The 17,424-nt window shown below is 36.1% G+C and overlaps 1 protein-coding gene across 5 annotated transcripts in view; it reads left to right on the top strand.

The window, feature by feature from the left end:
* The window catches only part of PRUNE2 (prune homolog 2 with BCH domain), a 271,095-nt gene that overhangs the window by 51,190 nt on the left and 202,481 nt on the right, over window positions 1-17,424 (top strand). For all 5 annotated transcript variants that reach the window (XM_055087123.1, XM_055087124.1, XM_055087122.1 and 2 more), the window contains exons 3-4: window positions 2,450-2,652; window positions 4,789-4,952. In XM_055087123.1, the coding sequence (XP_054943098.1) occupies window positions 2,450-2,652; window positions 4,789-4,952 (367 nt within the window). The remainder of the gene's footprint in view (window positions 1-2,449; window positions 2,653-4,788; window positions 4,953-17,424) is intronic.

The following is a 17,424-nucleotide window of genomic DNA, read 5'->3' on the forward strand; positions in this document are numbered from 1 at the left end:
TGAGTAATATTCCATTGTATATATGTGCCACATCTTCTTTATCCATTCATCTGTTGATGGACACTTAGGTTGCTTCCATGTCCTGGCTATTGTAAATAGAGCTGCAATGAACATTTTGGTACATGACTCTTTTTGAATTATGGTTTTCTCAGGGTATATGCCCAGTAGTGGGATTGCTGGGTCGTATGGTAGTTCTATTTGTAGTTTTTTAAGGAACCTCCATACTGTTCTCCATAGTAGCTGTATCAATTTACATTCCCACCAACAGTGCAAGAGCGTTCCCTTTTCTCCACACCCTCTCCAGCATTTATTGTTTGTAGATTTTTTTGATGATGGCCATTCTGACCGGTGTGAGATGATATCTCATTGTGGTTTTGATTTGCATTTCTCTAATGATTAATGATTTAACTGGGTTTTTTGACTTCTAGAAAAAAGGCGTTGCTTGCCTTGAGAACATAGAGTTGACTGAACCAGACTGGTTTTTAGACTGACCGTGGTATGGACTCTTAAGGAAATTATATAATAATAATGACACCACCAACAACAACTACAGTGTCCTAAATGAATATAATAACAGCCAAAAAAAGGAGTGAGAAAACTACTTGTAATAGTAAAATAGATAAAGAGATGTGTGGCCTCTTATCTCCCTCTTCTAAGGCTCTCTACTAAGCATGGGGACCAATATGGAATTAGTGATGGGTCACATACTGGGAATTTGTTAAATATCTGTGTCTTCCTCTCAATTTGCTGGACCCTGCCCCCTATCACGGGTCTGCATCTCCATTTTAATTTTTCCTGAGAACCTGGCTACTCCCTCTCAGAGTATTAACTCATAGGAGAAGGACAGAGTTTGCAGCTTCACATGTTTGTTTAAATACTTTTCACTCTGGTAGGTAAGCCCCATTCTGTGGATGGTGAAAACTGAGGTTCAGAAAGAAAAATAGCTTTCTCAAAGTCACACAGCAGAGGCTGGGGCTAGAACCTAGTTTTTCTGCCTCCAACTCCAGAATAGGTCCTGCCAGGATAGGCTCAGGCCACATGGCTCTTGACTCAAGTTTCGGTATCAGGAGTTAGATATAACTCTATCAATTAATAAGAAAAACAACTTGCTATGCATAAATTGCTAATAATTATTACACGATTCTAATTCTGTGTTAGCCTGACAGGTGGAATAAAAACCACCTTGTTGGAATGGCTTTGTGCTTTGTATACCATAGCAGTAGGTGATTCATTTATTCCACTCAACAAATATGTGTTAGTCTACTTTGTGCCAGACCATTTTATGCACTGAGAAACATAACTGAATAAAAAAGACAAAAATCCCTGCTAGGAAGGGGAGATGGATGATAAAGATGTTAAAACTGTGTAATAAATACTAGGCTTGTGACAGAGCTGGTGATGACGAGAGAACAAAGGCCATTTACTTTATGCAAAAATTCAGTGTTCCCAAACCCCACATTCTCTCAGCGATATTTAGGGTTTATTGCTATAGACTCATAGTCATTTTTAAAAGCACATTCATTTTTAAAATTCCTATGGAAAAATAAGTTTATTGTTGTGAATCTGAAATTCTCTAACGTCTACCCATCTCCTGTTTCCCCCATCACTACAGTTTTTTAAGAGGTTTGTTAACATAAGATTTTAAAAAATAATATAAGAAATTAATAGAAATCACAATCTGCTAGTCTGTGGGCCAGATTTTGGTTCATATGAGTTTTCATTAACCTACACAGTATTTTTTTTTGGGGTGGGGGGGCCTTGTTGTGCAGCATGTGGGATCTTAGTTCCCCGACCAGGGATCGAACCCGTGCCCCCTGCATTGGAAGTGTGGAGTCTTAACCGCTGGACCACCAGGGAATTCCCCTCCTACACAGTATTTTTAAATAAAAAGTTAATTGTAACAATTAAACATCACAAATAATAGCCCCAAATCAAGATTTCTAGCTTTTCTTGAGTAATTGAAAGATTTACCTATCCTGGACCTGAATTTTTTGCATGGAAACAATTGGCTGGAGCCAAGTGGCAGGCATCCAATATAGATGCGTCATACAGGCCTTCTGTGTCACCACAGTCTTGACCTCTCCTGCTGTAATCATTCTAATTTTCTGCTGATTCCATAAAGACATGTGAATTTGTTTCCTATGAAGAAGAGAATGTATATGTATATTTTTCAGTCGTGGAAGGGGTGCAATGAGACATAGAATATTTCAAGAAAGGCACAAGAAGTTTCATGTGGAGTAAAAAGAGGTTAAAAAAAATTAGGGGCCACTTGCCCAAGGAAAATGCTCTGCTAATTGGGTTCAGGAAAAGCTGGTTATGAATGTCAAGTGGTTTAGCGAGGCCAAAGGACTTTCGTTCCCCTTCCGGTTACCCTCAGGTTTGAGAAAATGTAGTTGTATTCTTTCCTCCTGCTGCTGTCAGTGATTCAGTCAACTTTTTTTCCTGGTAGGTCAGCCCACCTGAGGTTCTCTGTTTGCCGGTGCTGAACATATCAAGAACTGAATTCAGCTACTTCACCGAGACAAGGTTTATTTTAGAAGAGCTAAATATCTCTGAATCATTCCACATATTCCGAGATGAAATTAATCTGCATCAGCTAAATGATGAAGGGAAGTTATCTCTAACACTTGTTGGCAGCAACATGCTGGCAAGGTAAGGCTTCACGTGAGGCTCTGGAGGGAGGTTTGATCTTTTAAGAAAGGTTCTTTTGTGCAAAGTGTTACCTTGTTCAGGATTTTTGTAGTTTAGGGAGATGTATTAAAGGCCGAGGACATTCACAGGAAAGGGAATGTGTTTTTTCTCCTACGTCAAAATTCAAGCTATGCCAATTCTCTGTTTTTACTTTGGCATTTCAAATATGACATCTTTGAGTGGAAAGTTCTTGTAAAATAGACCAAAATTATAATTTTAAATCATTTCAAACACTTTCTTATAGCAACGCGACAGTCCTATGTATTGTTGCTGAAAATGTATAATGAAGATTGAAATTAAACACTAAGTAAAACTGAAAGATTCTTATCTCAGGAGTGAAATGGAAAATTATGTACATGGGCTATGAAAGCCCTTTGATCACTGGCTCATTTATTCATAGCATTATACTATAAAAGCCGGATGGATTTTTGATAGTTCATGTAATTTGAACTCCTTATTTTATGGACAAGAAACCTGAAACCCAGTGTTGCAAATGACTTGCCCAAAGTACCATATGCAGTTAGTAGAAGAGTTTGGATGAGAACATGGGTCTTCTGCTTCCTTCAATAAGTCCTTAGGGGTTGCTAACTGGTACATGAATCTACAGGTACATAAAGAGGAATGAGACAAATTCCCTGCTTTCAAGGACCTTACAGCCCGTCGCAAAGAGTCCTATTTTGATAAGCTCTCTGTTGCTAATGAGTGAAGAGTCCCCAGTTAAACATCCCAGTAGTTTGAGATGATAGTTTTTTTGCACACTTTGCCAATTTGCTAATCATTGATGACATTCCCCAGTGGACACTGGTCTTAGTATACATGAAATAAAAACGTGTACAAGTATCAAATTTTTAATCTAACCTTCTTAAGGAAGCATCTTTAGGTATGAATATGCTGTAGTGTCAGTCATGCAGTTCATTCAGTTATAAAGAGTTTGGAAAATAATCTGCCTGTGTGGGCTGTTTTTATCCCCATGTTATTTGAAACACACAAAATTCTTTTGAATAATATTTATCAATCAGTTGTTGACAACTGGCTGAGAGTTATTCATAGGTTATTTGACTGACTTCAGTTATTAGTGTTAAGGATGATCACATGCTTGACTAAATTTACGTGTTAACTTTTTCAAACCAACTCTAACACAAGTAGATGTGGACAAAAACAATGCAGGAAGCCAAAGGAGTGAACTATGAAACATGTGTTTCAGTCAAGATCTTAGGGAGAGTTTTGTTACCAATTAAAATGGAAACCATGCTGGTTTTGAGACTGAAGTTGTGAAGTCTGGTTTTTGGATTGTTTGTGAAATAGAATGTTTTTCAAAAACAAATTGAGATCATTTTCTTCATTGCCATTCTTTGGTTTTGGCAGACAGAAAGAATACAGTTTTATCCACATCTTTCTTCCTGCCTTCGATAAAAGCCAGCTCTATCTCATGTAAAAAGAATGATGTGGAAATAAATAAGCCAGAAGTATTTTTTCCTCCAGCACCATAACTGGATGTGTGAACTTTGGAACTAGATAGAGTTTAAATACAAGTAGTCTACTTACTAGCTATGTGACCTTAGTCACTTTTATTTTATCTTATTTTATTTTTTATACAATTTTTAAAGGTTACACTCCATTTACAGTTTTTACAAAATATTGGTTATATTCCCCATGTTGTTTTAGTCATGTTTCTTAACCTTTTCATGCCTTTTTCCCCCATTGTAAAATGGGGATTTTAATAGAACCCATTGAATAGGGTCATTTTATGGTATAAAATGTGATAATACTCTGAAAGTATTTATTATAGTGTCTGACCTGTAGTGGAAGCTCAGTAAATATTAGCTATAACAATGATTATTATTGTTGTTATTATTATGTCCAACAGCAAAACAAGAGGTGTGAAGAGGTACTAAGGTGTGAAGGTCTTCTAAGACTCTTGGGGAGGTGATTAGTTGAAATGAAATGTGATAACACATAGAATAAGTCATGTGAACTTACTTATGTATTTGGCTATTGAGAGAAGGTCATTTGTGTGGAAGCAGAGGTTAAATAATTCCAAAAAGTAAGAAAACATGCCATATCTCTTCCTCTTCCTCTCCTCCATTTGCTTTACAGTGAGGACAAAACTTTAGAATCAGCAGTCGTCAAGGTCATTAATCCAGTTGAGCAGGGCGATGCCGGGTTTGAGTACCGAGAGTCTTCCTCCTCTCTGGTGGTGAAAGAGATTCTCCAGGAGGCTCCCGAGCTCATCACCGAGCAGCTGGCTCATCTGCTCAGAGGTGAGAGATGTCTCTTGCTATTAAATACTGGAAGGCTTAATGGAGTGTCTCTTGACTCGCTCATGCAGAAAGAGTGTGATCCATTCTTGGGTTAACAATCCCTTTCAAGACCACGGGAAGCTTCATCAGAGAGGCAGGGAGTAAAGAGTTTGTTAAAGAGTAGCATTATATTGAATATTAAAAATGTGGGGCTTCCCTGGTGGTGCAGTGGTTGAGAGTCCGCCTGCCGATGCAGGGGACACGGGTTCATGCCCCGGTCCGGGAAGATCCCACATGCCGCGGAGCGGCTGGGCCCGTGAGCCATGGCCGCTGAGCCTGCATGTCCGGAGCCTGTGCTCCGCAACGGGAGAGGCCACAACAGTGAGAGGCCCTCGTACCGCAAAAAAAAAAAAAAAAAAAAAAAAAAAAAGTGCATTTAGAAACAGGCATGAAGGATCTTTGCTCTTGCACCAGATCAGCATATTAAATGGACCCGCTGCACTTCTGCTGGGGAGCAGGAATAGCTCCTCTGGCCATCTGACAGCTTCCAGAGGTGATTCTTGCTCCAGAACAGAGTGGATATGGGCCAGAATTCCACACCCCTACCTGGAAATATCTGCTGGTACTTATACGTGCTTCGTTTATATAATACTGCTTGGATGGCAAAGTTATACACCGTTGTTTTGGTGATATTCTGCAGGGCTTTTATGGTCAAATTGCCACCTCCTTCTCCCCCCATCATGTAGTGTTTTCCACCTTCACCAGCCTGCTTTAAGCACACCGTCGTCAATTATCCTCCTCATCTCTCTTTCATCTTCCTCAGTGGAGCCTATCGCTTCTAAAAAGTGGTTTCCAAGCTGGAAATTGTCAGCTGACTTTGGTGCCACAAAATTAACCACAAAAATTCCATATTATCTTGTGTAGGGCAGTTTGGGGTTTTGTATAAAGCTTTTTTTTCTCCTTCCAACAATCCGTCTTGAACATGGTAGACAAAGACTTTTCTCAGAAGTATTTGACATAGGAAAGTGAAAAGCAGTGATTAACAGGCTGAAAGAATTAAAAAAGGAAAGAGAAGCCCAAGAATACGTGACGACTCTTTTAAGGCCTTTTTCCTTTGCTTCCTCTACTTCTACCAGAATTTGGAGAGAAAAAGGTCCTAGACTTTTATAGTTCCGACAAATGTCTTAGAGCCAACGGCCCCAGCCAACCTGTTTTAAATACTTTTCTGGCTCTGGACATCTGTAAAACTGCTCTCTGGGAAAACTGTGCCTTCAAGTAAACTAAGTAAGCGCAATCATTTATTTATGACAGAGCAGAAGGGAAATAAAGGCGATCGGGGATCTCGGCCAAGAAGGAAGTTGTTTGGCAGTGCAAATATGTGGTGCAGGCAAACACTAGAGAATATGCTGTTTAAACATTTTGCAAACTAAGAAGTTTGGTTTATTGTTCAAAAAATTACACGTGTTGTTTAGTAGGAAAGAAATGTAGTCAAGGAATAGTTCATCATGATTTTCTATAATAAAATAATATCAAACTGCAGTACATTGGAACAAAGATATGATTTTGTTGTTGACAATGACGATGAGGATAACAATGATGATATTCAGATTTAGGGAATTAGAAGGGATGCAGATCCTCTTGTTAGTTACCTTAGTTTTAGTTTTCAAAGCTACCAAGAATTAGAACTATGGTAAAGGACCTTGGTTTTTCTTATCATCAGATAGTTTTCATAACTTTGGGCTTGAGATGGCACTGGAAAGCTGGCAGGATAGGGACATCACTTCCTTGTTGCTTGGAAATTGGAATTTGAACGGATACAGTGCCTCTACCTGTGAAGTCTGCCAACACAGACACTGTCATGAGGAAGCCAGAGTCACTGAAGCCTGGGAGGTAGTAGACATGGGTGTCTTATTATAGTGGAAAGAGGGCTCTGGGGACCTTTGACCAAAGTGTGTGCGTGTGCATATGCATGTATACATTACGTGGAAGGGAGGTGAAACATCACTGAACAGTTTGGCCAAAAGGGAACGGAAGGATTATGATCCAAGGAGTTTGACTTTAAAAAGGTAACTGAGGGCTTCCCTGGTGGCGCAGTGGTTGAGAGTCCGCCTGCCGATGCAGGGGACACGGGTTCGTGCCCCGGTCCGGGAAGATCCCACGTGCCGCGGAGCGGCTGGGCCCGTGAGCGATGGCCGCTGAGCCTGCGCGTCCGGAGCCTGTGCTCCGCAACGGGAGAGGCCACAACAGTGAGAAGCCCGCGTACCGCTAAAAAAAAAAAAAAAAAAAAAGATAACTGAAATGTTCAGAGTGAGAAGGGCAATGGGCCAATTTTTAAAACCTCTTGAATCTTTAATAAATATAAGAAAGGAATCAAGTCGAATTTTGCTATGTTCACTAAACTCAAACTTAGATTTTATAGTTTTCCAATCATGTGTTAACACCAAATCTACAGGGAAGTTTTAAAGGGAACTTTTTTTATGTGCCTGTAAATAATTTTAGGATTCATTATTTTCATAACATAATTATTTCTAAAGAGTTTTCTCTGGAAATAGCTATGTTATTTTGTATTTGGGGATGCTCAAAATGATCATTAATTTGACACACATGTCTAGAACATGTATTATGCATTCTTCTAGGTCTTGAAGGGATGCAAATTTCTACACACACCTTAGCCATAAAGAATTTTGAAAAATGTCTTTCCAGATGTCATGAGGGTTAAATATTTACAGTCAAGACTTGAAAGAATCTTTAAAAACAGCATAATTGGACCTCTATGGAAGATATATTATTATGAACTTTGTGCCAAAATATCTGAATATATGCCAAACTAAGTACTTAATCAATTTGATTGTTCTTTGCCTTTCATTCCCATGATCATATCCTAAAATCCATCATGCTGAAGCACACTGGTGTGCTGTAAGTGGATTTCAAGTGGGCCAGGATATTGATCCCCTCAGTCCTTGGAGAGGACCCTAAGTATGCCTCCTAGCCTGGTAGGCTGAAAAAAAAATCTAATTTTCTGTGTGTTCCTTAATGTGCAAAAGATAGAGCCTACTGTTCCACTGTTCTTATCTTTGGTGCCTGGAACAGTGCCTGTCATATAATAGACCCTCAATAAATCCTGTCATAAAATGAATTTTGCAAGATTGTTTATATAGTTTCTGTTTTTATGAATATATTGATTTAATTGGTACTAGGATATTGTAGTTTCCATTTCATTCTAGCCCACCCCTGCAATATTCTTAATGTCCAGAATTTGAACATTGTTTCTTCCAATAATAACCCCCCACTTTTTTAGCTTTTAGAAATCCTTGTTTTCGTATTTTGCAAACATTTGTTTTTATTTTCATCTTTTGGTTGTCCATTTTATATGTATAAGTTTAACCCTTTCATGGAGTATAATACATGCACAGAAAAGAATACAAAACATAATTATAAAAATATAAATATACAGCTCAGTGAAATATCACAAAAGGGAAACCCTTTTAACAATTAACCAGGTAAAGAAGTAGAACGAGATGACCACTTTGTGCCCCTCCCCATCACCACTCACTCCCTCTCTAACTACGTAAGGGTAACCGATATTCTGATTTTTACGGCACACACTTTCTTGCTTTTCTTTAAATTTTACCACCTCTCTGTGTGCCCCATAACACTAGAGATTGGTTTTTGTCTGTTTTGTATATTCTATAGATGGAATCATATAGTATACACTCTTGTTGTTATTAGAACTTTATATTTCTATTAAATGTAGTATCTATTTGCATAGGTCAGTTATCTATCATCTATTCATCTATTATTTATTTATTTTATTTTTTGTGTCCTTTCTTCTTCCATAGAATATTTGAAGTGGCTTACAAAAATGCATGTAAATATAACAAAACAGAAGAAAGGGTCAGAGTCAGGAAACATACAAATAAATAAATTTGGAGGAGGAAAAGTGGTGTTCTGTTTGAAAGTTTGAATATGAGCTTCCTGGAGTCAATGAAAAAATAGAAATATAATTAATTGTAAAATTCATATTATTACTAAAAGAAACACATGTACCAGTTCCTTATTAAAAGAATATCTAAGTCTAAAGGTTTTTTTCCTTATGTCAGTCTTCTTGAAAAGACACCTAATAGTCATAGGCATCCTCCAACTTTTACATATGTAATAGCATTTTATACAGGAACTGCTCAGAGTGCATCACACACTTCCTTCTCCTCAGTCAGCGTATGGGGATGGTTTTAATCAGCTTCATCTTGTCCAGTAAACTTATTTCCTGTTCCAAATCTCTTTTCTATACATGCTGATGTTTTTCTCTAAATACAGGATATTAATACTTAAAATCAGTCATATTGGAATCTTTTGTAGTCTTATACTCACTGCTGTAGCTGTATATCAAAATGTTTGCATTATGCGATAATATTATATTCAAATATGGAGATAGAACCTGATTATTATGGATGCTGTTAAAAGATCATTTGTATACTGATTAGAAGTAGGTATCAAGTTGCCGGTGTAGAAATAACCTGCTGTGTTTATCTAATAATCTCCCCTGTCATGCTATCATATGGACCTTGGCAGGAGAGTTATGGATAAATGTCAACAGGTGACCCAGCCATGGCTAATATGTGTTCAGGCTCTGTAGGGGATTTAACAAAGTTGACATAATTTGTGTTTTCTCGAATTAATACTTCTTACAGTAGCTAGGTCTTGCTGTTGTCTTTTAGTAGAACATACGTCAAACTTAGAAATTTCAGGATACAGATCATTAGCATCGCTTTCAACTGAAAAGGCATAGATTTACTTATGGAGATTACTTTCTAATTATTTGTGTAAGAAATTATTTGTCTAAGAAAAGAATGTGCTCATTCAGATGAGATCATAAGTAACCCTGATTTTTGGAAATGTGTCTTCATCCCCTTCCCATCTCTGTTTTTGCTGTTGTGGTTCCTGTTTCTTTGGTTTTTTTCTTTTCTTCTGACTTTTCATCTCCTCCTCCTCTTCCTACTTTCTCCCTCCTACTACCTGCTTCTAAGATTTTATTGTTATCATTTTCAAACAAGCTGCAACCTGTTCTATCTAAAAGCCACATTATACAGTCATGGTGGCCTAAACTTGGTGTTTGGTTATGCCCTGGGTATGTACCAAAAGCAAACAATTATAGACCTGCCAGACTCCTCAACCTGTATTCTCTTATTTCCTGCAGAAATGTTTACTAGAGGGTAATTGCCAAATTTAAGGTCCATTGAATTGCTGAATCATCGCATTGGGGGTTTGTGTGCCCACATATGTGTGTGTGTGCTTCCCAGAACCAGCTGGCAATGATGAGATTGCAGCCACTGATTACCAGGCAGGTTTCCATCAAAACCACACTTCACCCGGCCTTTTATGTTTATGTGCATAAAGCCTTGACAGAGCCACAACTTGAATAGTGAAACAGATAACAGCAATTGTTCTTAGCTTAGGACTCGGAAAAACTATGCCCTAGGTTTTAAAGAAACAACTCTCTCCTTCTGGTGGTCATTCCATTTGAACTTTAATAAAGAATTGTTGCTTGCTATTTTCGTAGCCTAGATTAACAGCTTCAAAAAGATCCTTTTAAGGAGGTAAAATAGGAAAGGAACAGAGCCAGATTTTTTTCTTTCTTTTTTTTTTTTTCTCTCTTGCCCAAAGAGTGAATCATCCATCTCCCAAAATGGTTACAAAGTCCAAAAGGAATTAAGCGGCTGTTTTGCTTAGGAAGAGGGATGGCCTGTGTTGGGGGAAGGGGAAAGAAATTATTTTTTCTGCAAGATGTAAAACCAGAACATTTCCTCAACCTTAGAGTGTTAATTATTTCTTTTGCCATATAAAGATAAATTTTATTCTTAAATTCAGACATTTTAAATTTATAAGATTACTAAGCGGGGCTTCCCTGGTGGCGCAGTGGTTGAGAATCTGCCTGCTAATTCAGGGGACAAGGGTTCAAGCCCTGGTCTGGGAAGATCCCACATGCCGCGGAGCAACTAGGCCCGTGAGCCACAACTACTGAGCCTGCGCGTCTGGAGCCTGTGCTCAGCAACAAGAGAGGCCGCGACAGTGAGAGGCCCGCGCACCGCGATGAAGAGTGGCCCCCGCTTGCCACAACTAGAGAAAGCCCTCGCACAGAAACGAAGACCCAACACAGCCAAAAAAAAAAAAAAGATTACTATTAAAAAAAAAAATTACTAAGCATTTGAATAGTATGCTCCCTTTTTATCACTGTTCAGGCAAAAATATAAGCTAAGTTGTATTTTCTAGTTTTTTCTCCTTCCTTCTCCCTTCCCCCTCCCTCCCTCTCTCTATTACTCATCCTTTAATTATTTTTGTTTCAGTATGAAAAAGAAAATGATCCCAGGTGAAACAGGAAAGAGGCTTAAAATCCCTTCTTTTCTGCTAAGAATTTATCATGCAGAATATGCCTTGACTGTGGTGAATGTTTTCCCCAAACAACTTCTGACTTCATTAGATCATGTTTAATATTAATGCACTGCAGTTGCTTTTGGCAAGAGGTCCTTCACTTCTCCATTCTTTTGAACAAAGAATATGTGGTTGATTTTTTTTTTCTAATGGAATGAAATGTTTGTTACTATTTTATTATAATTGCTTTCTCTGTTGCTTGTCGTTAATCCCCCATGGCCTGTAAATAGCTGGGATGCATTTGGCTACATGTATATGGATTTAAGTATTTTTTAGTTCTGCTGAATTTGCTGGAAGTTAAGTCAACTCTTATGCCAAAAATAGGTTTGATTTTGGGAAGAGGTGCCTTTGGCTGCTCCACATCCTGATACTGATATTTAACTAAGTATGTTGCTAAATGGGTCTCTAAAGTGAAGTAGAAAAACTTGCTATAGATGAGTCTCTTGGATAAAGTTGGGTCATAGCCTTTCTTCTGCAGTAAAAACAACTCAGAGTATGGTGACCATTTTTTTGAGTTATTTTTTTCCTACTTACATCAGAACATCTTCTCCTTTTTAATTGTCAAGGTAAACCTAATTATAATGTCAGAAGTTTCTTTTCATTGAATTATTGTGTAGGATTCTGTTTAGTGCAATATCTGTTAGATTAATTTCTGAATACTACCTTTTTATGTATTTTAAAATTAAGATCCCCAAATTGAAGAAATTGGATTCTTGACTTGACTGTAAGCCAGGCACATTTTTGTGAAATTTATTCCTCAATATTTATATTTTGATGCTATTACAGTTTTTTAATTTAAATTTGATTTTCTAATTGTTCATGATTGTTTATAGAAATACAGGGGTTGTATTATTGACCTTATATCCATCAACCTTGCAAAATTTATTTACTATTTTAAGTTTATTTGTATTACTATTACTATTTGTATTACTAATTAATTCATTCATTTGTATTAATGAATAATTCATTTGTATTTTCATTTCTAAGTTCATACACATACCATCTATGAAGAAGTCAGTTTTCATTTCTTCCTTTTCTTTCTTTATACTTTTGCTTCTTTTACCCGTGTTATTTCTCTGGGCTAGGGTTCACATTGAAGTGTTAAATAGAAATAGAAAGAGCAGGCATCTTTGTCTCATTCCTGATTCGAGGTGGAAGTCTTTCAATATTTCACAGTTAAATATAATGTTTGCTTTCCTTATTTGGTTTTTACAAATGCCCTTCATCAAATTAAGGAAATTGCCTTCTATTTCCACTTGGCTGAGATTTTATATGATTAAATCTTGGATTTTATCAAGTAGCTTCATTACTTGACATCTACTGAAGTGGTCATTTGATTTTTCTCTTCTGTTAGTGTGGTGAATTATATTAATTAACTTTGGAATGTTAACTTGTCCTTTAATTCCTAGGAAATCCCTATTTGGTGACAATACAATATCCTATTATATATTGCTAATTTGATTTGGGACTAGCTTTAAAAAACTTTTTTGCAACTACGTTTATGAGAGAGACCTGCCTCTACTTCTTTCTTGTAATGTTTCTGTTGGGTGTTGGTATGAAGATTATCCTGGATTCAGAAAATAAGTTGGGAAGTGTTTTCTCTTTCTAATCTTTGGGAGAATTTGTGTAAAATTAGTATTTTTTAAATGTGTGGAACGATGGCTATTAAACTATGGATTCATTTTAAAATAAATACAAAACCATCCAGATTTAAAATTTCTTTTCCTGCCAGTTTTGGCTAGTTGAGTTTTTCCAGAAATGTCCATTTCCTCTAAAACTTAAAATCTATTAACATTGTACTTCTCTTTTAATGTCGTTAGAATCTGTAGTATGTCACGTTTCATTCCTAATACTGGAAAATTATACCTTCTATCATTCTTCTCTCTCTTTTTTTCTTGAACAGTTTTTAAAAAACTATTCGTCTTTTCAAAGTATCAGTTTGTTGTTTTATTTTCTGTATACGTGTTTCTTTCCTGTGTCTTTAAGTTTTGCTCTTACCTTTATTATATCCTTCCTTATACATTTTTTAGTTGAATTTGTCAGTTTTTTTTAACATCTTATGCTTTTGAGGATATAAAACTTCCTCAGAGCATAGCTTTAGTTGCATCTTACAAATCTAAATGTCATATTTTCATTATCATTCAATTAAAATATATTGTAATTTATGTTGTAATTTCTTCTTTTACCATGAGTTATTTAGAAGTGCATTGTTTATTTTTCAAACATTTGGAAATTTTCTAGCTTTGTTTTATTACTGATTTTTAGACTATTTTCGTGATGGCCACAGAATATAACTATTTGATTGTAATCCTTTGAAATTTGTTCAGGCTTGATTTTTTTTGTCTCAACAGGTAGTTAATTTTGGTTAATGTCTCATTTGTATTAGAAAAGAAAGTATAGGGCTTCCCTGGTGGCGCAGTGGTTGAGAGTCCGCCTGCCAATGCAGGGGACACGGGTTTGTGCCCTGGTCCGGGAGGATCCCACATGCCGCGGAGCGGCTGGGCCCGTGAGCCATGGCCGCTGAGCCTGCGCGTCCGGAGCCTGTGCTCTGCAACGGGAGAGGCCACGGCAGTGAGAGGCCCGCGTACCGCAAAAAAAAAGAACAAAAAAGAAATAAAAGAAAAGAAAGTATAGTCTGCCATTGTCGATAACAATGTTCAATTTATGTTAATTAGGTCAACTTTGTTACTCATGTTGCTCAAATATTCTACATATTTACAGATTTTTTTTCCTGCTGGTTCTTAGAGTAGCTGAGAGATGTGTGTGCAAAATTTCCCACTGAGACTGTGTTTTTATCTCATTCTTCATCCAGTTTTGCCATTTTTTTGTTTTACATATTTAGAAGCTATTAGGTAATGTTATTAGCTCATATAAATTTAGGATTGATGTATCTACCTGATGGTTGAATGTTTAATAATAAATACATATTTGTCTAAATTTCAAGTAATTCTTCTTGTCAGAGTCTACTTTATCTAATAATAGTATATTATATCAATGTTACATCTTTTTCTATTCTTTTACTTTGTTTTTCAATATCATTATATCGAAAGTGTGCTCTTGTAAACAGTATATTGCTATTGTAGTTTTTAAAATTCAGGTTCATAATTTTTGTCTTTTAATGGAAGTACTTTGTCTGTTAACTTGTTTGTTGTTGGTAAAAAACACATAACATTAGATTTACCATCTTAAGCATTTTTAAGTGTACGGTTCAGTAGCATTAAGTATATTCACATTATTGTGCAACAGATCTCTAGAACTTTTTCGTCTTGCAACACTGAAACTCTATACCCACTGAACACTAATTGTCTCTTTACATTAATATAATTGCTCTAACATTTGGGTTTAATTTGTCATTTTGCTATTTGTTTTCTATTTATCTCACATTTTCCCCTTTTCCTCTCATTTCCTTACTGCTATTACACTAAATAAGGACTTTTACTATTATATTTCCTTACGTTAGCTTATTAGTTATGAATTCTTTTTTAGAAAATTTTTTTAGCATTATAATAAAGATTACAAAATACATATTAAAATCTCTTGTAAATCGATATTTTTGCCACTTGTCTGATCATCCAAGAACCTTAGAGCAATTTATCTCTACTTAGTTCATTCTGCAGTTTGTTACTATTGAAATGTATTTTATTTTATTTTATTTTATTTTATTTTATTTTACTAAGATTTTCTTTATTTTTTTGAAATGTATTTTAATTACACATATATTTTAAACTCCATATTATAAATGTTTTATACAGTGAATATTGATTTATTCTTATCCACATATTTATATTCTCCAGTGTTCTTTCCTTCCTGCATTTCTTTGCTTCCATCTATAATAATTTCCTTCTGCCTTTACTGTTTTGTTAGTGTGGGTTCTTCTTGTGACAACTTCTTCCAGTTTATATTTTTGAAAATGTCTTTATTTTGTCTTCATTTTTTTCTTATATTTCAGTATAGAATTCAACATCAGCAATTATTTTATATCAGCACTTTGAAGCTGTAATTCCAATGTCTTCTGATTTTCATCATTTTAGATGAAATTAGCTCTCAGTTTTATTGTAGTTCCTTTGACAGTAATATATTTCTTTTTCTCTGATTTAAAACATTTTCCCTCTGTAATTTTTAGCTGTTTCACTGTCATGTGCCTAGAGGTGTTTTTCTTTGTATTTATTCTTATTTAGGTTCATAATTTATCTCAAGTATTAGAGAAGTATCTTTCATTAATTTTGAAAAATGATTGACCACTGTTTTTCAAATATTGTTTCAGCCCATTTTTCTCTCTCCTTTCCAAGGGGAATTCCTATTACATATATCTTAGACCTTTTTTCTATGTCACCTATGTTTCTTATGCTCATCTCTATATTTTTATCCATTTTTCTCTCCATGCGTCAGTGAGGATATTTTCTTCTAAGATATTTTTCAATTCACTAACTTTTTCCTTGCTATAATCTGTGTTTACAGATATTTTTGTTCAGTTATTAAATTTATAGCCTTAAAATTTCTTTTGAACATTTTATTTATAGATTCTAATTCTCTTCTATGATTCTCCAGCTAATTTTTTTATTCCCCGGATTCTGTTTCCATTCTTTTTCTCAAGAGTTTTTTCCTCTGGAGTTTCCATTCATTTGTTTATATTTCCTTTATGCTTGGTAATTTTTTACTGAATGCTGAATATGTATATGCAAAATGTAGAGATGATGCTATAGATGATGAAATTCCTGTGCTATGGAGAGGATTTACTTTTGCACCTCAAAGGCAGTTAGAAGAGTGTCAGATAAACAATGTATTCTGTGTTTGAGCTGTTTCAGATCAGGATTTCAGGCTTCATGAAGACTGGTCTATTTTTGCTTCACCCTTTTCTTACAGGCAGGACTCAGCAAACTTTTTCTGTGTCAGATTAGATAGTAAATATTTTAGACTTTGCAGATCTGTGGTCTCTGTTGCAACTATGCAACCCTGTCATTAAAGCACAAAAAAAATCCATGAAAAATATGTAAATTAATGGGTGTGGTTGTGTTCCAATAAAACTTCATTTATAAAAACAGGCAGTAGGTCATATTTGCCCTGCAGACTGTATTTTTCCAATCTTTATGCCAGGATGTGGGGACATTCTCTCCAGGGATCTCATCTCAAAACCTGGGATATTTAATATTCCTCTGTGGAGAGCTCTAAGCTCCAATTTGTGTCTCCCTACTCCTGTGAAACTGCTGTTAGATCTGCTAATCTTCTCAGGTGATTGGCTACAATATGAATTAGCAAACACTCAGAGGGGAAAAGCAACATCAAATGTTGGGTTTACCTCTTTGCACTTACTTTCTCTCCAGGACTGTAGCTTCTAAGATAGTCACCTGGGTAACTCTCTGATGCCTTCACAGATTTTTCCCAAAAAATTTATCTAGATTTTCTCCTTGTTCTTGGAATAAGTAATCTGGCAAGTGTGTGAAGATCTTTTTTGAAATTTAGATTCACCATTGCCTTAACAAAGAGTGTAAAAATCATCCTTATATTTCAGGTTTTATGTCAGAAATTGTCAGACCAAAGGGTATATTCAGAATCCAGTTGGCTACTCCCCGCCCCATCTTTAAATGACAATTTGCCTTGAATCTGTTCAATTCCCTTCATACTGATTGCTCCTTCTTTAGTTCTCATCTAAAACAGCCTTCTGATTCTCCCAGTATGCCTTGTCTAATTAATTTCCTCATGGTAGCCAGAGTGAGTCTTATAAAACATAAATTTGAGCGTTACCTCTCCCTGCTTAAAATTCTAGTGACTCTCCATTTCCCTTAGAATATGAAAGACAAATTTTAAGATAGCTTGAAAGGCCCTTCAGGACCTGAGCCCTGTTTACCTCTCCAACCTGATTTTTCAAAAATTTTTCTTTAAGACTGTACTCTCTAGTTCTAATTAATTTCTTTCCATTTCTTGAACTGGCCAAATCCTCTCCCACCTCAATGCCTTTGCATATGACCTACCCGGGTCATGATGTCCCTTTTACCTTGCCTTCGCCTTAAGTTCCTAGTTATCATTCAAATCTCAGCTTAGCTTATTAACTCATTCTCTAGGAAACCTT

The sequence above is a fragment of the Physeter macrocephalus genome, chromosome 9 (genome assembly GCF_002837175.3).
Source record: "Physeter macrocephalus isolate SW-GA chromosome 9, ASM283717v5, whole genome shotgun sequence".
NCBI classification, from domain to species: domain Eukaryota; kingdom Metazoa; phylum Chordata; class Mammalia; order Artiodactyla; family Physeteridae; genus Physeter; species Physeter macrocephalus.